This window comes from Trachymyrmex cornetzi, unplaced genomic scaffold, assembly GCF_001594075.2.
Source record: "Trachymyrmex cornetzi isolate Tcor2-1 unplaced genomic scaffold, Tcor1.1 scaffold299, whole genome shotgun sequence".
In the NCBI taxonomy this organism is placed as follows: domain Eukaryota; kingdom Metazoa; phylum Arthropoda; class Insecta; order Hymenoptera; family Formicidae; genus Trachymyrmex; species Trachymyrmex cornetzi.
In genome coordinates, this window is record NW_017297680.1 from 685,280 (window position 1) to 707,875 (window position 22,596).

The 22,596-nt window shown below is 34.4% G+C and overlaps 3 protein-coding genes across 6 annotated transcripts; 1 reads left to right on the forward strand and 2 right to left on the reverse strand.

Moving 5' to 3' along the window:
• Positions 1–6,317: 6,317 nt before the first annotated feature.
• On the reverse strand, positions 6,318–13,553 carry Dbp73D (putative ATP-dependent RNA helicase Dbp73D). Of its 4 annotated transcripts, none has more exons than XM_018509472.1 (7): positions 13,493–13,553; positions 10,230–10,285; positions 9,358–10,079; positions 9,034–9,246; positions 8,750–8,960; positions 8,166–8,600; positions 6,318–6,755 (listed from the first exon to the last, which is right to left on the reverse strand). In XM_018509472.1, exons 2-7 carry the CDS (start codon positions 10,250–10,252, stop codon positions 6,368–6,370), a joined length of 1,992 nt encoding a protein of 663 aa, XP_018364974.1. In that variant the 5' UTR covers positions 10,253–10,285; positions 13,493–13,553; the 3' UTR covers positions 6,318–6,367. The 4 variants fall into 4 exon arrangements, with proteins under 4 accessions (XP_018364974.1, XP_018364971.1, XP_018364973.1 ...); XM_018509469.1 differs by lacking the exon at positions 13,493–13,553 and adding an exon at positions 10,499–10,563; XM_018509471.1 differs by lacking the exon at positions 13,493–13,553 and adding an exon at positions 10,366–10,401.
• On the forward strand, positions 13,010–15,487 carry icln (chloride nucleotide-sensitive channel icln). The gene is made up of 6 exons (XM_018509473.1): positions 13,010–13,205; positions 14,164–14,290; positions 14,371–14,516; positions 14,669–14,845; positions 14,921–15,010; positions 15,216–15,487. Exons 2-6 carry the CDS (start codon positions 14,172–14,174, stop codon positions 15,305–15,307), a joined length of 624 nt encoding a protein of 207 aa, XP_018364975.1. The 5' UTR covers positions 13,010–13,205; positions 14,164–14,171; the 3' UTR covers positions 15,308–15,487.
• Positions 15,488–16,022: 535 nt separating this feature from the next.
• Upf2 (UPF2 regulator of nonsense mediated mRNA decay) lies at positions 16,023–20,187 on the reverse strand. The gene is made up of 2 exons (XM_018509482.1): positions 20,035–20,187; positions 16,023–19,828 (listed from the first exon to the last, which is right to left on the reverse strand). Exon 2 carries the CDS (start codon positions 19,815–19,817, stop codon positions 16,353–16,355), a length of 3,465 nt encoding a protein of 1,154 aa, XP_018364984.1. The 5' UTR covers positions 19,818–19,828; positions 20,035–20,187; the 3' UTR covers positions 16,023–16,352.
• Between the last annotated feature and the right edge of the window lie 2,409 nt (positions 20,188–22,596).

Sequence of the window (22,596 nt, forward strand, 5' to 3'; positions counted from 1 at the left end):
TTAACACACGTTTGGAATTATTGTGAATTTTTTAAAATAATTTTTTTATGCTTTTATTGTTTATATTATTAAATTTATATTTAACTGTAAACTTATCTGAAAATTTTAAATACAATTACATAATTTTTTTATTTTATATTAACGTGACCATATTTCTTTTTCTTCTACAATAAAGTCAATCTTAAAATATTCAATGTTACACAACTACCTTGTAGGAAACGATTATCTCCGCTGTTAATAATGGCGAAAGTTTTCTCTCAAAGCTTGTCAGAATATATTTAAAGAGGGTAATCGTTATAAAGAAATCTCTGAATATTACAGACTTCTGCTTTAATCATTATTTGATGTACTTTACATTTTTTGCGATGTCAAAATGCTTTCTCGGATTACGTGCTTCGCTCCAAGTATTGATCGCGAAATCCAATATCTTTGAAGAGTAGAAAACCAATCTATTTAAGGAGAGAAAAGCCTGATTCCAACGGAATCTGACATCGACTGCCTGGTCATTATCTTCATTACTCTCTATCATTTATTATATATAATTCCTCCCTGGCAGCTTTCATTTTTTTAATCATGACTTTAAAGTAAACATTAAATTTATCGTGCGATTGCACTCTAGAAATCTATCTGTAAAATTATAATTTACGAAAATTTTAAGAAAGTTTTTAAGATATTGAAAATATATAAAGCATATTTTTACTAAAGAACAGGGTAAGTCATTTGTTTCTTCTCAGTTAAGTCATTGCAATATTTAACTTGTTGTTCATAAGAGAATTAATATTTCACGTATCGTCGGACATCATTTGCATACGAAACTATTATAAATTCAGGATAGAGATTAATGAATGAACTTAGGAAGGCAAGCAAAAGGGTCAGTTAGGGACACCTCGTGGATCTTCATTAGTCGCCTAAAAGTAACGCAAAGGGACGCGCCGTGCGTACGCGACAATCCTATCTGGGTAGGTCAGTCCCTCTGGCGATGATTGTAAATATAAATGAAGGTCGAGTAAATTCGGTCAAAATGTACAGAGAAAAAAATGACTCTGCTTCCGAGTTATTTAGATCTTACGACAGTGCTTCTAAAATTTTGCAAATAAAAATCCTTTGAAATACACTAACGTCTTTATTGAAAAACTTTATATTAAGTAAATGCAGGAAAATACAGTTTTATAAAAATTGTATGAAATCAAAGACTCTTGTGTTCTATTATATTTCAAATTTTTATTCAATCCGTTATCACAATTTAAACGATTATAAATTGGCGAGTTCAATTTTTCTTTAAAAATATTTCTGTAGCACTGTTTGAGGATTTGAGACTCGTGATGGGAATAGAGTCGAGAGGATGAAGCGAAGTCATGCTGAAGAAAGAAGAAAAAAAGAAATATAGGTCTTCCCCTTATTCGATATAACAAGGATATATTTCTAGATGCGATCGGATGTAGTCACTGCTGCGACCAAAAAGACTCCGTCGAAACTTTCGACAGGGTCTCTGTAAATATACGCGACACGATGTCAACACGTGAGTTAGAGAGGTTTTTCCTCTCTCTCTTTCTCTTTTTCTCTCGTTTAGACGTAACCGGCGATTAATCGGACTGTAGATAAAATACAGGTCAAACAAGTTCGTGCATCGCTCGATCGACACGGCGAACACGGAAAAAGGAGATAACATCGGGGTGCGAATGTGCCGGAACTGCGAGATGAGTTCTCTGTGCCGACATCCTGCATGCTGCAGAGTTCGTATAGATCTCGTCGTGGCTATTGAATTTAACTGTTCAACAGACCTTGCAAAAAGCCGAAGCAAGAGGCAAACAAATCTGTAGATCGAAATAGACTGATCGAAGAATAACACGTCTTGTTTTTTTAACGCTATTTATCGGAAAACTGTTTTGCATCAGCTGTTTTATGAGAGACGTTTTTTATCGCGCAGAAGAAACACGAAATTTACGCGATGCACGAACTTTCGATTCGACGTTAAGAGTTCTCGCAAATTAATGTTTGTATTTTTACCGCTTAGAGTTGAAGTACATGGAATAAATACATATTTCAAAATATAAGTTATTCCTTTTACTTCGTATATATACGTGCGAACGTTAACAATTGAAACATTTATATAAAAATTAAAAAGATTTTACATTTTATTTTTAACAAATGTCATATAATCTTTACTTTATATATTACATCTTCTCTTTATATTATATCCATATTAATAGCAAAGAATCTACTTATAGATATATACATATAGACAGCCAAAATTCATGAGCTTTTCTATAATTGAGCGGTCCGAAATGCGATAACGTGGGCTAATTGATCCTGATGAGCTCTATGGAGCTTCTGTGAATTATTCTGTATATACATAATTTCTAACATTCGCTGTTCAAAAATAAATCACTGTGTGCTGTTATTGTTGCTGTTGATAATTGCAAGTGTATCGATATAAAATACAGAGGATCGATAAGATACGAAGTTTTGTCAAAGAAAATTAAATTTATTCGAGATTCGCGTGCGCGCTCAGGCTCCTGATCCCCGTTTCGCTGGCGACCGTTTGCGGCCCCGTTTCGTCTTCCATAATACTTTTTTATCTTTCCATGAGCATCTGTCGCAACCAGGACACTGGACAGGCTAAATGTGCGCTCGACTATCGCAAATTGGCGTGGCTTAATTCGGTCGGTGCACTTTTACGATTAGATGAGCCGACGTATACTGTAGTCCGAACGCAGAGCGGAGGGCACGACAATAAATACGGTATAGTGAAGTCTCGTCAGATCGGACTTTCGTTTAGCTTAAAAGCTCGCTAGAAAATGCCGGCAGTTTAATATTGCTTTCCCGTTATTCTTTCAGGAAATATTCCACTGTGAGATTTATCGCAAGATTCGTCATATTGATTTAATTGCGCTTAAATATGCGGTTATTACTATCAATTATTCAACTGAAATTCGTAAGCGTTAAATAAATTAATGTAATGAAAACGTCGACACGTTGTATTATTATGTATAAAATATATTTTTTTAATGTTTATTTGCATTAATGCCTTCATTGTAAAATTCAAAGGATCGATCCTGTAAATAATATATTATTGTATTTAAATATATTATATACTTACAATTAGTGATAATACACATTGCAATAATGCAAGGCACTTTACAAAAATCCGGCGAGTTTTTAAGCACATCACAGATTTGCTTGACGCACTTCATATATAATATAAAATATGCAAGGTATATAAAAAATACATTGTGCACATATATTTCTGTAGCTACAGCGTACTCGATGAAGTGAAAAATTTGATTGAATTAAATTTGAAATTAATTAAAGAATATGAAACTTTATATTATCTATTTTTGTCCTTAAATTTTGCTTTATGAAATTACTAGAAAAAAGTATTAGCGCAAATAATATTTTTTTCATTTATGATAATATAATAAGTGTAAAAACGTGCATTTTTTATGTACTCTGTATATTGCAATATATACATAATGTACATTTTTTCATATACGTAATATATAAAGTCCCATTAGGCAAAATTTATTGAATATCCTTTTATTATAAGATACGCTGTTACAAGAACGCAGCAAAAATTCATCGGCGTTAAATATAAAAATAAACAAAAATACATATACACGGCAACGAGACATATGAATCATATAGGACCACGTTTAAAAAATGTATGTACATACTCTCGTATTACATATTGACAAATACATATATGTAAATAACACAGAAGCTGTGTAATGGACGTTCGGATTTTCGAGGTAAGCGTTTAGGATTCGTTCGATTCGGTGTATCCTCGAACGAGACTAGATTTTGTAATAATATATATATATATATATATAAGTGTATCCACGTACAGTTACTTATACATACTTTAGATGTAAGTAAGTGTGAATCTTACTCGTTCGTTAGAAGTTCAGACAACGAAAGTCCGAGCGGATGCTTTCAACGAGCTGCTAAATTTTTGTGAAACGTCGACTTCGCAGGAGAGAGATCAGCAATCAGAGTCCTCATCTCTTGAATATAAATTTATTAAATATTGGAAAAGTGTAATTTTTCAAAAAGTTTATTATATAATCCTAAATTTAAGCTTTCTACCACAAGAAAATGTTTAAAATTAAACATTTTATATTTTTAAGACTGCAGTCACAAAGACATAAAATATCTTTTAATTCATATTTAGTTAAATTTTACTTAGCTTTATTTAAATGTTTTTTATACTTTACGTCTGTTAAACTTTCTCTGCATTTAACATAGTTTATATCTGTAATATTTCATATGTTTACATATACTTATTATATATTTGTTATATATATATATATATATATATTTATTTATTTATTATACATATTTTATATATTTACATTTTTTCTTTATCTTCGTTTCCACAGCTTTTTTATATGAAATTGAACATAGTTGGCACATGACAACAGATTGCTGATCTTTGCCTTCATATCCATCACAGCAGTCAGATTGTTAATCATTAATGAATTCTACGGATGAATTGAGGGAGTCGCGCAGTCCTAAGGCTACAAATACGCAAAATTTGAAATAAAAATATCATACCTTCATATTAAATTTTTTAACAGAAAAAGCGAATATCAATCGCGAATGTTTTTGTTTGAAACTCTTGAAAAAACCGAAGGTCAAACTGTCGATCAGCGCAATCCTTTTCTGATTTTCGGCGAACGAAGTACTTATAACAAGATTGTTTGTAATTGTTAATGATGCGTTAGTTAAATAGAAGTCTACCCAGACAGCACAGAATATTTATGATAAATATTTATTAATATTCAATTTTTTAAATGTTGCATAAATATTACATACATATTTTATATAAAGCTTTATTTGAAATATTATTAAAATATAGACTAAATATTTCATGTAATACTTATGGTAAATATAAATAAATATTTCTAATAAGTATTTTTTACTTGAATTATAATATCGCATTAAGTATTTTCATAGCATTTATTATAACATTTACAATAAATATTTCATAATATTTATAATAAATGTTTATAATCTGTGCAATCCAAGGCCACAAAAATATTTACAAAATATTTAAAATAAATCTTATAAATATTTATAAATATTTTGTAAATATTTTATAAATATTGTGTGCTGTCTGGGTATGAGCATTGATAGAAAAGTGAATTAAGAGAGCTTGTTTTTGAGGGAATCAACATCTGAATGGTCAGTATCCTTCAATGTCTATTTAATGTAACGATTGCAGTCGCACAATACGAAATTACAGCAAACAATACGAATTACAACAATCCTAACGGGATTTGAACATGACCGAATTACAAGTTTGAATTAAAAGTTTGAGAGTGCTTAAACTTTGGTCGGAATCGTGTAATTGAATGTCACGTGAAAATAATGCGATACTAAAGAGAAAACGCACAATTGTTTATAACGAAAATCAAAATTTACACATTATACATTGATACGGTGAAAGGTATCACAAAATGTAAACGTCAAACGCATATATAAATGTATCGTGAGGGAGGGAATGCTGTTTACAATTAAATGTAAACTGATTAATTAGAGTCATATAAATAATCATTTTTCATATTATTCACTTTTTGATACTTTACAAACAGCATTGCCGTACAGATAGACCTTATAAAAACTTCATTAAAAAAAACTTTCGATATCTGTTTATATATCTCGGAATTTATTTCCTTTTCTCAATTTAACGAGAGTTAAAAGTAGTGACTGTTGTGACTAAATTTAATGCTGTTGTAACTGAGTTTAATACCGATCTATAATTGCTACCACGATTATGCGCTGTGGCTTATATATTTGCGAAAATTAAGCTGTCATGAAATTTTTTAACAATTTAATTAGAAAATTTAGTTGAAGGAAGCTGTAATCCCTGCAACATTAAAGAAAAATTCAGTGCGATGAGTTTCAGGCAATGAGGTCATACACAGCAATAATAGTAAATAACTTGTGTCTGCATCATTATCCGTAAATGCGACATCGTTTTGTCGTACCTTTTGTAAATTAAAACTGTGAATACATTGCCTTCGACGGAATAAAGAACAATGGGAGTAATAACTAGTATACAATTCGAAACAAGATTTACCGCGACTACCCATAGAACGAATCATAGGGAATGAGCATGATGTACGATACTATTAACTTCAGACAATAAAATGTTATTATCGATGTTACCTTATTATTTGTACTTGATATGTTTCTTCTACAGCACCTTTTACAGCATAAAGCTTAACAGATTCGACTATTAAATAAATATAAATTCTATCGTTGTACAAGGATTTTTGGAAGGTAATTGATAACTAAGTATTACATGCGAGTATTGTATAAATAAATTTGTGCACATTCTTTTATTTCACTTTTAACATAAATATTATTCTGCACTTTCATTTTGTTTTGTCACATTTGCTACACGTCTACGCTTAGTAGCCTTCGTTCGTTCCAAGCTTTCATTCTTCTCTTTTTCAAGAATCTCTGTCAATTTTGCAAGCTGACCCTCATAGTTAACTCCATTTGCAATGGCATGCAAATTCATTTGTTCAATGTTGGGCACGGCTTTATGTGCACCACTTAACATTTGCTTGAATATCCCGACCTGATTTGCTGTGAGTATGGACACCGCAGTTCCCGGTTTTCCAGCACGTCCGGTTCTACCAGCTCTATGTATGTAACCCTTGATGTGCTTCGGGAGATCATAAGATACAACTAACTGCACATTCAGAATGTCCAAGCCTCTAGCCAGCGCGTCCGAGCTTATTAATCTAAAAAAATAATCAACATTAATTAAATTATATAAAGACTAAAATGTAAGGAGTTAGCGCGGTAATCGTTGCGCAAGTATAATGAAAATGTTTATATATCCATTTTTAATATAAAATATAACAGTATATAAAATTGATATCAAATTTCATCAAAAAAATTTTGAACTTTCATCATATATCTGTGACATTCTCATTTTTATTATAACTTCACTTTATAAAAATTCCTTATATCTTGTTTCCTTCTGGCCTGTAAACTGGGATAAAGCTAAGGAACCTCATTGTGATGTTAGATGGTTGGCGCACCATAGTTGATGCACTATTTGTACTAAATTAGAATTATATTGATATGACGTTGAGAATGACTTGAAGTAAGTCGAAACGCGTACTGATTTTATACCAACTTTTTATATTGTTATACTTTACATTAAAAATGGACATATAAACATTTCCATTATTATACTTGCGCAACGATTACCGCGCTGACTTCTACTTCCCCTTACATTTTAGTCTTTATATTGTTAAATATCAAGGAGTCTTTCGACATTAACTGTTATTCTTATTAATTAAATTATTGAAGCTAAACAATTTTTTTCCTTTTTTGCTTTAGGATAATTGTCCCAATTATTATGTCTGTCCCTATTAGTGTGCTTTTGTATTTCGATAAGTCATAAAGAAAACTAGTACGAATAAATAAGAAAAAAAATTTTTTTTGTTAAGTTAAATTATTAATGCATACGATACCAAAGATAATATTTTATTTTTTGAATATTAAAGTATTTTAAATATTTTTCGAAAGATATGTGAGGAGTTTATGTGAATCTAGTAATACGTACCGCAAGATTTTAAACTTGTCCCTATTAATGTGCCCTGTATTGGAACTGAGAACGTTGTATTATGAGTGTACATTGAAATAAATATATAATTGAAATAATGATTTATGTAATATTAACTTAAACAATTAGCTTAAATTTATTATCTGTTTTAGTAACTACATGTTAAAATGAGTCAAATGTGGATAGGCACACAAATTGGGGGTACATTAATAGGGCCATCGCCGCTTGGAGGATTCACTAATAGGAACAAAAACATGTTTTTTATTTTTGTCAAAAATATTATAAAGTTTAACATTTTTTAGATTAAAGAAATATTATAAGAAAAAGAAGTAGTCGAAAACCCGAGATATTGATTGCAAGCAGATAAAATTAAAGCTACAATATTTAATAATTAATTCAGTAATAAGAAAATTGGTTAAAAGGCACATTAGTAGGGACAATTATCCTAGATACAAAATATAATTTATTTTATTATCTTGTCCTTTTAGCATAATTAGAATAATAAAATATTCATTTCTAAGACAGACATTTTTTATGTAAAACGAATTATTTTACTTTAGTAAAGTACAAAACTTACACATGTATCTCTCCGTTTGCGAATTTGCCCAAGATCCTCTCACGTTGCTTTGACGCGAGCTGGGCGGATAATTCTCCCACTGTGACATTCCGTTCTGACAAAAGTAACTGCATCAAAAGCGCCAGTCTGTGCGCGTGTTGTCCGGAATTTGTGAAAACGAGAGTCTTAGGAATGATATCGTGCCTCGTCAACAATTGATACAAGACAATTGGTTTGTAGCTAGGGGAACATTCCACCGCGAGTTCCGTCAATTCTCCTGGACTCGTGTAACGTCCAACAAAGTCACCCACGACCTCATCTAAATTTATATCAGTATCTTTGTCGGTTACTACAGTTGTGAACAATTTTGGCTGGAAAAGGCCCAGTTGACTCAATTTTTCAGGATCTTGCGACAAGGTTGCGCTAAATAATAGCTTTTGAGCTGGTATAACTTTGCTGTTAAAAAAATAAGTCAGAATAACTTCTCACATAATATACTTAGGATAATCGCCAAAATAAAAATTATTCCTTATATACATTATATATTATCAGAAAATATATTGTTTAATAATAATTTCTGTTAAACAATTCTATTTAAAAATTACCTTGAACGCATATTTCCAAGCGTCAAAACAGGAGGCCGAGAATGAGGTTCAGGTAAATACTGTAGCCATTCTGTTGCGCGATCGGCTTCATCAATGACGAGAAATCTTAAGAAATCCAAGGAAAATCCAGGAGTCTTTAATATATGATCTAATAAGCGACCAGATGTCGCGATTACTATGTCCACTTTGGATAAGTATTTTCCCCTTTCAGCTTTAAAAATAATTTTATTAAATTATGTATTTATATCAATTTATATATAATTCATTAAGTATTAAATACATACTTTTTTTAATTATACTTTTTTGCTCTTGCTCAAATGAAGATGCACCCGAAAGTAAGCCCACCTTCAGATCTGTGTGAGAAGTGTAAGTGACCATTACTTTATGAATCTGTGCAGCTAGTTCTTGTACTGGCAAGACTACCAAGCAACGAATTTTTGGTACGAATCGTGTTTGTAATTCTTGTACAATTGGTAACACATAAGCCAGAGTTTTGCCTATAAAATTATATAAAATTACTTAATACAAAATAATATTAAAGTATATACTACTTTTAATCAGTAATTAATAATTCCATAATTATTATCATTGTTGTTGCAAATATTTACCACTGCCTGTAGGAGCAGATACACAAGTGTCTTTCGGCCAGAATCCCATTTTTCTATCCATGTTACACTTGTGTAACCATTTTATTATATTAGATTGGACTGGAAATAATTTAATAATACCATTGGCTCTTAAAACTTCTATCAATTTTGCCTCCAAAACTGATTCTAATTCTTCCAATGGAGGCCCACTATTTAAATCAGCAGATATAATTTCAGGGTGTGCCAACCAATCTGGTAATACTCTCTTCACTTCACGCCGCTTTTTTCGAGATTTTGCGCCTAATATTATAAAATTGCTCTGCGACGATATTTCCTTGTTTGTAGTATCTTTATCATCATTATTTTCCTCTGCTAAATCCTTATCTTTTTCTTCTAAATCTATATTATTGTCTGTTGCAACAGAATCAAGTTTATCTTCAATATCTTTCTTCTTCTTCTTCTTCTTCTTTGTTGATACTTTGGCTGTTTCTATTGTTTGTTCATTAATTTTTTCATTGCCAATGATTTTGTCCTCAATATGTAAGTCATTAGTTTTCTCTGCTTCAAGCAATTTCTTCTTTTTCTTTTTCTTTGGAGGTTCCTCCAAATTGTTTTCATCCTCGTTTAATGTGGATTTATTACTTGCTGCTGCCCTTTGTCTTTTACGCTCTTCTATTTTCTTCAGCAGTTCGGAAAAATGATTTGTTTTATTTTCAACTTCCTTCTTGCTTTCACCTTCATATCTGTATACAATATACATATTCTACATTAAATATATATAATATACATATTCTATCGCATAAATAAAATTAATGAATAATAATTTTCATACGAGATTATTACATATTATATCTTATGCAATATGATCGTTTGACAAGATTTATATTTCTTACCTGTTTATAACAAATAAGCTCATCTTTCCTAAATAATTTATCACATATGCGATACACTGTAAAGTGAACAATAAAATCTTATAGCATAATTACATTTGAAAATTACTGGCATTTATTTTATATGTTAACAACATACATTAACATTTTAATAATAACATTCAGTCAATAATTATTATATTTGTGTATTTAATATCTTCGAAATAAAAGTGTTCTTCAGTCAATAATTAATAACAATAAGCTGAGAAATCAATAATCGCGAATAAACTTACAAACACTCCAAATCGTTTCAAAGCTACACGTGAATTTTTTATAGGTTAGGATTGTATTATACTGCTATGTCTTCGTGGCAAATCGAGGCACTTTCTCACTCCGTCGATAAAGTAGTAATATTACAATTATAATTATAATTGTAAATAATAATTGTAAATAATAATTAACAACTGTATTAATTGTACATACATTGTAAAAATATTCTTACAAATTTGCTTACTAATTATACGGCATTGATAATAGTCCGCAATTGACCCAATTGATGATTTAATTAACATCAATTAAGTATATATCTAGTCAAATGAAATTCTAAAGATAATTTTATTGCTATGTGCAGTTAAACTTATTCAAAGAAAGTCATACTATTTATTTGAACATTTAAGAAAAATTTTATAGTCATTAATTTATTATTATTTATTTTTAAATATAGAGAGCATCGGTGTAAAAAAATTAATCGATAAAAAGACATTTTCTTCTGATCGCAAATTATAACATTTTGCAAAACTCAATATACTGCAGTTACTTGATCGATTTAAACGTAAAAATTCTCGAGTAGATATACTGGGTGGTATGCCGAGCGGTATAAATATGTAATTATAATATTCAACGGCTTTTGTCAATCCTCTTGCAAGTCCCGTTTATCAAAAAAAATCTCGTTATCGAGTTTGCAGGTCGGCAATAGATCGCTGGGGCAAAAGTCGCGCGCATGCATTCAAATGCGTCTCGAATGAGATTATTTATTTATATCACAAGCAGAGACCCAGGTAGAACACTGTAATGTCGTAAGTCATAATTAAATCATAACGATCATCACGACGTTATTTATCACTTAAAAATAAACTTATATTATAGGTGACAAATAAGCTAGGTCATGATGATCCTTATATGATATATTAATTATAGGATCTTTGTTTCTTACTAATTATCGAACAAGGACAGGATGCTGGATGACTCGTGTCAATTTGTGTCTCTGCTGATAAGCTCCCTATTATAACACTTCCGTGTTCTACTGAGGATGATGAGGTTTGTATAATCAAAAATAAAAACAAAAAAAGGATTAATGAGAGTTTTTTCGCGGTAATTCGTGCGATATAGAAATTTATTGCAAATTACGATAAATCAGACTCGGCTTACTTTCGAGCCGTCTTCATTATATCTAACCAATACAATGTAGAGCAACTTCTATGGCTAATTTGTATAATCAGACGATCAGATTTATGGATGGTCGCGCCTCTTCGGCTCTTCCACGCGACGATCCCGCATACACGCTGCTTCCGTCGCCTGCCGTCGCCGCCGTTCCATATAAACGGCGTCGCGCGACAAGGTTGCAACGTTAAATAAACGACCGTCGTTCCCCGCATTCCGCGTCGCGGTCGACGACGTGACTCCTCTACGCCGCTCGTGCGATGGCGCATCAATAATAGCAATGCGCGGAATCGCGCTACGCCCGGCTACGCCTAAGCATTGTATGTACATAGATATGTTACATGAAACGTACGAATAAAGTCGTATTACATAAAATAAGACGCAATATGTAAAATTATGTTGTCATTTCTTGATTTATATAATGCATTGCGATAACATTTTTTAGTGTTTGCGCTGATCTGTAATTCTTTGAGAAGAAGAAGAGGAAGAAATAATAATGAACTGATTTGATACTGAATAATAATGTTTTTTCAAGGAATTAAATAGATATCGCGTGCTTTCATATATAATGCATGTATTTAAATGTAATAATATAGGTATTCAAATGGAACGTAGTATATTCGTAATTAAATTGTTACAAAATTAATATAATGGTGAATTCGATTACTCGCACTATATTATTGAATTATGACACATTTAAAAAAGACTGCTTTTATATAAAGTATCTAAATGCAGTAGCATAATGGCATAATACAAAACCAATTTTGACAATGAAATTAAACGCACGTGTATATTTTACCAGCTATAGAGAGCTGATTCTATTATAAATAATACGATTATTATTATAAAGTAATTAATCGTTTAAAATATTTATATGCCATTATGCTTTTATATTCAACTTTGCTAATTTTATGTATAACAGAGCACTAATCAAATATAATGCAGGTGACCGAATTCATTACCCAAGCAGAACAAGTTACGAAACGTCAAAATGACATTAAAATGAATCGGAAATAATTGAAAAATAACTTTTAATTATAATCATTTCGAAATCATTTTGACATCATTTTGATATCATAATAACTGTTGTTCTGATAAGCTTGCAAATTTTTTTCTACGCACAATTGTAGAAGATTCATGTTCATTTTTACCAATGAAGATCAACTTTAACTCGATTCAACTTACTCTTTTTTTTTCTAGTTTTAAAAATTAGCGAAAGATAAAAAGTACTTAAGTTGAACCGGGATTAGAGTTAATCCACATTAATGGAAACGGACATCAATACGTATTTAACCAGACGTGGCACGCGACTGTCGGTCGAACGGAGATTCGCGTACGCGCGCGCGCGCGCGCGCCGAAGTGCACGTCGCGAGTGTCGCAGGCAACTTCAGACGATTTGTGACAGCCGCGTTCGTGGTAGTCGACGACCATCGACGACGACGAGTGCGAGTATCCGGGGATCCACTTCCGCGTACGTCGCGAGGGACATCACCTCCACCGCCGAACGTTCGCGTTCGGTTCGTCTCGTAGACAATTGTCTTGTCAGGGTAAACGAGAACGGTGAGTCCTGTCGTTTGGTTAGAATTGTTAGAAAGCGCCGGATGGCCGCGACACCGGTGTTTACGAGTCGCGGATCTCTCGGGTGCAGAATGGAGATCCGTCATTCGTTTTCACGCGCGATCACTGTTTTCACGAAGTGTTTACACGCGAAACGCTCTGACAGCGCACGTCGAGAATGATTCCGTACGGCTTTTACCTTGAACCATCTCGCTTCAGTATCGGCGATACTTATTATATATTTACTTTGTTTTGTTTTCTACGTAACGTCATTTGATGTGTATACATACGCGATGCAAGTGTAACCAGACTCGTAATTCTGTTCCATGCTAGATTCTGCAACTCCTAACGATAATGTCGTTATCGTTATATTATTATAGTTACACGGATTTTTTACTACATATACTTGGCTGTGGTCAAAGTCTCGCTACAAATTCTTTGAAGCGTTTGATGGACCAATTAGAAGAAAGAATTTTACAAACTGACCAATTAAAAAATGCTCAAAGCATTTATAGCATCATTGACCCTGCCTCTTGTGCAATGATAATAACAAAACTGCTGTTAAGAGAAACAGAATCTATCCAGTTAACGCCAACTAAAAGTAATATAATGGATGCTTTCAGTTTTCATGCTGTAAGCATCAGTTGATCTTTGTTATTTATCAAATATTAAATAAAGACAAATTATGAGCTTATGCTGTAAGCAAGAAATGTATCCATGATCATGTTTGTACTCAACAATATAAATATAACACATAAAACTATGTACAGTTATGTTGTTGAATATATAATTATAACATTGGTATTGCGTTATTTTTAGTTGGTATTGACTGGATAACTGCTGCTGATTTTGATGGACCGTTGCTGCATCATTGTTGCAACAATGATCTACGATCACAAACGTTGACTCATAAAGCATCAATCAATTATATTTGTTTTTCTATGAAACATTGTATTTTCAGATTGAAAAATGGTGGTGCTTAGCAGCTTGCTGCCACCGCAGGAAGGAATACGCCATGAGGAGCCAAACACTACAGTATATATCAATGATAGAGAAGTAGGAAAGGGCACGTTCTATGTTACAGAGAGGTAGCCAGTTTATTTTAATTTATTATTACGAATAATCTGTAGATATTTTGTAGGCTCTAATTACGTATTCTTATTGGCAGTGTGCTTTCCTGGGTGGACAACGATACACAACAGGGATTTTCACTTGAATATCCTCACATTTCATTACACGCTATTTCACGAGATGAACAGGTTCATCCAAGACAATGTTTATACATTATGGTCGATGCCAAAGTAGATTTACCAGGTACATCATTTGAGAAATATAAAGAATATTTGTTGAAAACGACTTAATTTTTATGGACTTTTTGATTGACTTTGAATTCTAATTCATGTTAATATTTTTGTATAATTCAAAGATTTTTCTGATAAGCTTAATGTATAATTTTATTTGTGCAGATATGCCATTACCGTTAGCATCTGAAAATGGTTCAGAAAATGAAGACGACAATGCGGATCCTCCAATTACGGAAATGCAGTTTGCGCCAGATAATACAAATAATTTAGATTTAATGTTTCAAGCAATGAGTGCATGCCAGGCACTTCATCCTGATCCACAGGACAGTTTCTCTGACGGTAAGTAATTAGAAATGAGAGATAATGGTCTTATTTCCGACTAACTGCGATGATGAAAAATTCCTATGATTAAAGAGGATATTTATGAAGACGCTGAAGAAGATTACGAAGGTGAATATGACGAAGAAGTGGGCGCTGGGGATGCGCCTTGTATTTTACCAACAGGTAATTTGTATACTTATTTATGTATATATTATTCAAGTTTAAACTTTCAGATTAAATAGCGCAAGCTTGAACTAATATATTTAATACGGTAATGTATGGTTATCAATTCACACTGTAAAAAAAATTCGTGTTAAATAAATAAATATTAAATGAATTGAATGTCGATATATCGAACAATAGACTCCCAGTTTTTTATTATTAACAGAGCAAATGGGGACCACTCACACAGGAGCAGAGGCAGAAGAAGCTATGGACATCGAAGCGGGTCAATTTGAAGACGCGGAAGAAGATCCGTAAGAGGCGATGATTAGGTGCAGATGTGCATTTAGTGTTAATTTACATGTTTATCAATTTCATATATGTATTTCGGTAGATATACGTGACGTCGTTAATGCAAAACTTACTACGGAGCCGTATCAAACGTTAAAGCACCTAATACATTTATTTATATTCATTTTGTACATGGCGATAATTTCCTAGATAAAAATAAATAATTGTACATCAATGTGTGTTGAGTTTCATTATTTATTTTGTTTTTTCAATAGAAAGTTTGATACAGCCTGTAAATTTTATTTATATATTGTTCGTAATCTGCGGAGGAAAAAAGGGATATTTTATTTTTTTAAATAAGATATGGAATCATGTTAAAAATATTATAGATAAGTATATAAATTGATTATATATTCTATCACAACATATCTTTCGTTGAAAGTCATAAAATAACAATTTGACTATAAGTATACTTGGGAAAAAATGTTATATGGACATTTTACATATAATGATAAATGATATATATATGTATATATATATATGTATATATATATATATATGCATATCTAATTGCTTTAAAAGTGCATTTATATGATACAGTAAACTTTGCACATGATTAATCGGCAGTGCGTTGTAATAATCCATATCGATCGACTTTTAAATATATTTTCAACAATGAAAAATATATTTTTAAAAATTACTTTTAAAAAATTATTTTTAAAAATATATTTTATCAGGGAAATAAATTTTCATAATACACATACATATGTATATATCGAAGTTATTCTGACTTCTTGAGAGGGTTTACTGTATCAGTCTTAGAGATGATTCGTTTAAATGCTAATTTGCTAACTAGCGTCATTTGTACATATAATACATTCGTTCAAATTCTGGTGCGACATATGGCGTCCGCCCTCAAAAAAATTCTGAGACAGTACAAAGCAGTAAAACTAACCAAAGTTAGTTAATAACATAGTTGACGAATTTTTAAGTGTAAAGTTCCACTGTCATTTCACAGCATCATCAACTTTTTAATGGAGTATAATCATTCGATTTTAGTTATTAATCGAGCTTATCGAATTTTTTTCGGTCCAAAGATGAGGTCGGCATCGGGTGCTCCTTTAGGGTGATTATATTTTTGTCGTCGTTCCCTATTCAAGTTTACGGTGACTGGTCTCGTACTTTGATTCATGGTTTCCTGATAATCTTCCTCTTCTTGTCTCTCAGTAATGTTTAAAGTTAGTCTCTTCACGCGCTCTTTCTCCTCTTTTTGTTCCTGTTCGCGATTTCTGAGATTCATAGCTAACTCAGATGATACCGGAACTGCGAGATTCTTGTACTGTTGTTTGTTACCCTTTCTCAGCATCAACACAAAGTCTACTGTGCTATTGTCGGTTGGTCTCTCCTGCAGTTGTTCGTATGTCTTTTTTGTACTCTTCACATGTAATGGCACGGAGATATCCACCTGTTGTTGCTTTACCGAATCTCGCATGCGGTCCTGTATGTTGTCTGAGACCATTTTATCCAGCGCCGACAGAAAATCATCGTCCTCCGGACAGCTCACCCGTCGTGGTCCGGATGGTAAAGCTGCATTTAGTTCCTCTGTCACGTCTACAATCACACCTTCAGTGCCACCTTCTGCCGACAGACTCTGAGATCGATCACCCTGAGTGTTTTCTTGAGTGCCGTCTCGTTCTGCATCGGCTGTCCATTCCTCTTCCGACTGCGCTTCCGAACAATCTTCAGACTCTTCGAAATGCAGTTCAGCCATACCTTTGGCATCCCCGCTACCGTTTCCGCCCAATGCTGCTTCTTCATCGCCTTCCAGGATAACGCCCATGTCGTTTTCGCCTTCCGCAGTAGCATCATCAACTGGAGGATTACCCAAGGTTGGATAGAGGGTGTTGCGCAATTCTTCTACAGCGCATTGTGCTTCCTTGTAATTCTGGAATAATTGCATTTTGGGTCGTAGCATCGTTAATGTGTCACGATACATGTAATCTATCCCAACGGGAAACGGATTCTCGGACGTCCAGACCGGATCCGTATACTTAAACCAAAAATAATTTTGGAAGAATACGAGAAAATAATCGAGTTTCTTCTTGCTTGATCCACCGCTGAAGTACTGGCCACAAGTCTCCAATAATGTACATACTAGACGAATACGAAAGAGATGATCAGGAGGATCGAGCACACTTTGCAACGAATGGTCCACGCTGACGCCGAAAGTAATAAGCAAGTATAAAGTACGGAAAATATCGCCGCTCTCCACCATTCGATAGTTGTACAGCTCGCCCAAGTACTTGACCATAGCAATGCGTCGTTGATTGAATTTGGGCAGATTGATTTCCATGCATAGTCGTATGTCTTCGAGTACACCGTCGACCACCTGTGGCCCGATGGTCTCATAATGGGCCACCAAGCCGGCCAACAGGCTTCCCACGCACCGAATATTGGGATATTTAACATTGTAGGCGGCAGTGAGACATTTTATAGCATAGGATGACACACTATCGTCCTCCCAGTCAAGTTTGCGCATCCACTTGAGCACCTTGTCAGTATTCGTCTTAGAGAGATCCTGATAAAGTAATTTTCTAATAAATTCATGTACGGGCGGTCTGTCCTTCTTTGTAACGCCGCCGGTCGATTCGGGTGGATTTACGAAGTAATACGCGTTCTCGATGATCGTGACGTAGCGCGAATCAAGTGCAGTAACTGCTTTTTTGCGCATCATTTGTTCCAGATAGACCTTGGTCCTTTGATGAGAATCCGGCGAACAGAAGAGATATCGGCCACAAATCTCTAACAAGTTGCAAGCCATTTCAATGTGATGATGCGTAAAATCGTGTAGTAAAACCTTCAGACAATACAATGCTTCTATTTTGGAGTAAAGTTTGAACTTGACGAGTTCACCGATATAGCGGACCACTTTGATTTTCGATTCAATATTGATCTGATCCTTCTTGCGAACATGGTATTTAAAATCTTGTTTCAACATCTGACACAAGTCGTTGCCAATCTCTGGCATTACTGGATAAAGAATGGCTGCTAAGCGAGAGTAAAAGGGTAGTAAATCCTGACGGATTCTAGAAACGCCGAAAAGAGCCTTTACCAGCTTCTTCTTGTTGTGCTTCGTGTTGAGATTCATCAGGAAGTTGACTGCGGCATTGTCAATCATTTCGCGATTCACACAGTTTGGCAGATGCGTCAGAAAAGCATCCAGCAGTATCTTGTTACTTGTATTGGAAATCTGAGGCTCCTCCACTTCTACCTCAAGTGGCTCTTCGACCTTCTCAGTTTCTTCCAACTCGTCAAAGACAATTTCCTCATCGAGAGCGTCTTCCGTTATTACTGTGTCTGTCTTTGGGATATCTTTCGGGGTGTCCTTTAAATACGAGCCTGGTAGAAAAACAGTCAGATCCGGGAACACCTCATAGAAACGTCGTGTCTCTTCGTCACCCCACATATCCTCCAACATAGCGTTATCTTCTCCCTCATTAATCATCTTCAGTGTTTCCTCTACTTCTGCCTTTATTTCGTTGTCTACTGGAAGCTCCGGCATCGGTTCATCTAGCGTATCGGAAAAGCTCTGCACATTGGTTAATAGACGCTCATAACAGACTTGTAGAGCTTCAAACTTTTCCTTTCGTTCCGAACTCAGTTCTCCCCTAGTTTGCAGTATCTTGCGATTTTGTTTCTCGAATGCCTGCAATTCCTTGTGCTCCTTCAGCATATGCTTGCACAAGGAGTTGTAATACTCACGTAACAACAGCTTGACATTTTGCTGCTTGTCCGGTGATAACATTTTACTTTTTGGAATTGAAACGTTTAATTTCTCGGACAGCTCTCGCACTCTTTTAGGTACAAGACCGGCGTAATCTTCACCACAATGTCGACAAAAACTCAATATTATGCTAGCATTATTATGCTCCTCTTTATCCATATTGATCAATACGGTTAGTACTGAGCCAAGTAGCGGTAAGCCCTGCTTGTGCGTAAATATTCCAGCATTTACCAATTCTGCATAGAATCGCAAATCTACTCTCAGCTTGCTAGGATTTGTAATCTTGTCGCCGACCTTCAGTGACAGTATTCTTTGCCAATTTTCAAAAAAATGAGTGGAAAATTCGGCGTACGTCTGATGGAGAAAACTACATACCCTGATAGCAGGTGCTACGTCAATCATTTTTATTTTAGCATCTACGAGAGCGGTGGCAACTTCGCTCACGTATTTGGTCAGGTTTAAAGTCGCCATGTCTTTCAAAACTGTGTCGAGTTGAGCCATGCTAAAGTTCTTCAGTTTCTTGACAAATGTAGTGTTTTTCTTGAGGCTCGAGTCAAGTTTACTGAATGATGCATCTGGGGGCCTTGCAGGATTGAGATTGGCCGCGCGAATCTCTTCCTTCGTCGCGAGTCTCTGTTCTGTTTCTCGCACATACTCAGTCAAGAACTGCCGGTCCTTTTCCGAGATCGCATCCGGTTCTTCCGCGAGAGTCTCTTTCTCAGCCGGTGCTGCTTCGTTCGCGTTCTCAGACATTGTAGAATACTCTGCAATGCAAAGAACATCGTGTCACTCTAGTTTTTTCTCGGCAAATGTAATGTCTCAAGTTAAAATGCAATTGAATTAAAAAAAAAACAATTCGTACATTGCGGCACTGAAACAGTTAAGTATTACCCTAGAGATAATTTACCAATTTAGCAAAGAAAGATTATATACATACAGGTTACTTCATAAATCTTAATTAGATACCTACTTGAAGAAATTGCTTGATGAAACTTGTTCCACTTGTTTACTATCGTGTTCGAAAATTTGACAAGGTTAGGTACGTTATGTTATGGCAGACGACAATCCGTTCCATTTGCTTCACAGATTATAAACATCTGATAAATGCAACTGCAGTCTTGTCATTCCTGTTCTTTCTGATACAAACCTGCGCAGTACACACACGTGTATGGCCGGTATTCCATAGTTGGTTCTTATTTTCCGACCGTCTTAAGAAATATCTTAAGGTGCCTTTTCATGCCGACGCTCTTTTCGGTGTCAAAAATCAGTCACGTGATCGAAATTGACGCTTGTAAGGGGCTCCGCACAATAAGAGGAACAGGGAACAGAGAACAGAGAATAAGAATTTCAACCTATCAGAAATCATGTATTATGGAATACGCAGGGTGTATTAAACAATACGTGATTTCTGATGGGTTGAAATTCTTATTCTCTGTTCTCTGTTCCATGTTCCTTTTATTGTGCGGAGCCCCTTATTCATCAATTTTGATCAGGAGATCGATTCTGCATCTTGAAATGAGGTGAAAATTACAAAAGTGAGCGAATTTACTAGGATACTGATAATTTCATTGGTCAACACCTAGTAAATTTGCTCACTTCTGTAATTTTCATCTTGTTTGAAGATACAGAATCGATCCCCAGGTGATCTATTTTGACGCTGAAAATGAGTGTCGACTGTGTCGAGCGCCAGAATGAAAAGGCACCTTTATAATGCTAATGCAGCCCTTTGATTGGTTCATGACATCATAAAACTGTACCTAAAATCGTTCTGTTTTACCACGATTACGTTTTAGGAGAAATCTTCAAATTAGCTTCGCGGATTGCAAAAGTTTTTTTTACAGAATTATAGAACGTATAAAAAGAAATACCAGAAAACACGATTTCACGAGAAAATTGGAAAAAAATTTAAAAATTAATTTTTTCTGGCACACACACAACCAGAGAAAAATCTGAGAGAAGACATGAGGGACTTTTTTTTCCTGTAACCGCAAAATGTCCTCGCACACTACTATCTTCTGAAGAAGTGGATGCGAACTACACAACAATCGTCGGTCGGTATTCATAGTCCGTTCTCATAAAGACAATGCTTATGGAAATTCGCGTGTCTTTTAAAATTTAAGTGATTAAAAAACTAATAATATGGTACTAATTTCATGATTTATTAGTTTTGTAGACATGCACATATGTTTAAAACTTAATAATACTCGATTTTTATTTAAAACTGTGATTTTAATGTTATAATCCGGGTTTGATTATCAATAGAGATGATAACTGCATGATAACTCGGGAGGGCTCCGATTGCACACATCGCATATTGCACATATCGCTGATTGGCCAATTTAAAAATAAAATAATCTCATTGGTAAAATAGTAAAAAATTACTAGACACCAGTTGAATGAGTGATGTGTACAATCAGAACTGTAGGCAAACGGGATCCTCCCGATAACTCATGCATTTCGGTAATTTTATATAACCGCATATGATATCACGGAACGATTGAACAGCGAGAGGAGGGCGGTGCTGTAAGATGTCGCCAGGCGTCGCGAAGTTAACCGCTTCAAAGGCGCCATTTGCATTCGAACGTAACGCGTACTGTGTCGAGCGTCTTTTCGAAGTGTGTCGTATCGGTTTCCGTATCGTTTCTCTAAATCGCGAACACTAATTGTGTCACCTACGGAACGAGAGGATCTTTGTTCTTCTACATTTTCGCTTTCGCAGGAAAAAAGTAAGGATGTCATACCAAGAGAATTTTTTGGCCTGTCCAATTTTAGCTCCGGAGTCAAAACGCAAAGCCATCGACGCAAAAAGTTTAATGCAGGTAAGATTTCGCGAATAAGTGTCGTTCAGATGCGTATTAACACTTTACAATCCCCATAATTTTGCCCACATTGAATTTTTTTTGCGTCGATAGATGGTTTTACGTTTTGACTCCGGGGCTAAAATTGGACAGGTCTGGACTAGACAAACGTTCGATGTATCTCTTTAACTTATCCATGTTAAAGAAAATTATTCGAAAAGTTGGTTAAATATACAAATAATTTTCAGCAGCTGTTAGAAGCGTGTCAAAATGATGGACAAGGACGAAATCAGGTTAGCACGTTTTACGGGGGGGCAGTTTGGTAAGTAATATTTCACTTCTTCTTTTCTTGCTTGCGATAAGATTCTTTACATACAGCACAGACCTTCAAGGGACATTTTAACTAAAGACGTCCAGAGGACATCCCTATATTCTCTGAATATCTTAAGGATATTTTCAGGACATCTGTCAGATAAATTAAGTGTGCTTGTACAGATTTATGGCGTCTTCAATTGCAGTAACATAATTTGTCTTCCTGAACCATCGACGCGAAAATTATGGTCGGTTATGGTTGGTTATTATGCGTGAATATATACTATATCTTATATAGAACCTCATATTCTCCTTTTCATGAGTTTTCGGGAGGAAAGGATTGGGCGTATGAATACGAACGTGTACGTGGCCGTAGAGACGTCTGATATACACGGTGTCTTTGATCGAATGCATTTTCTGTC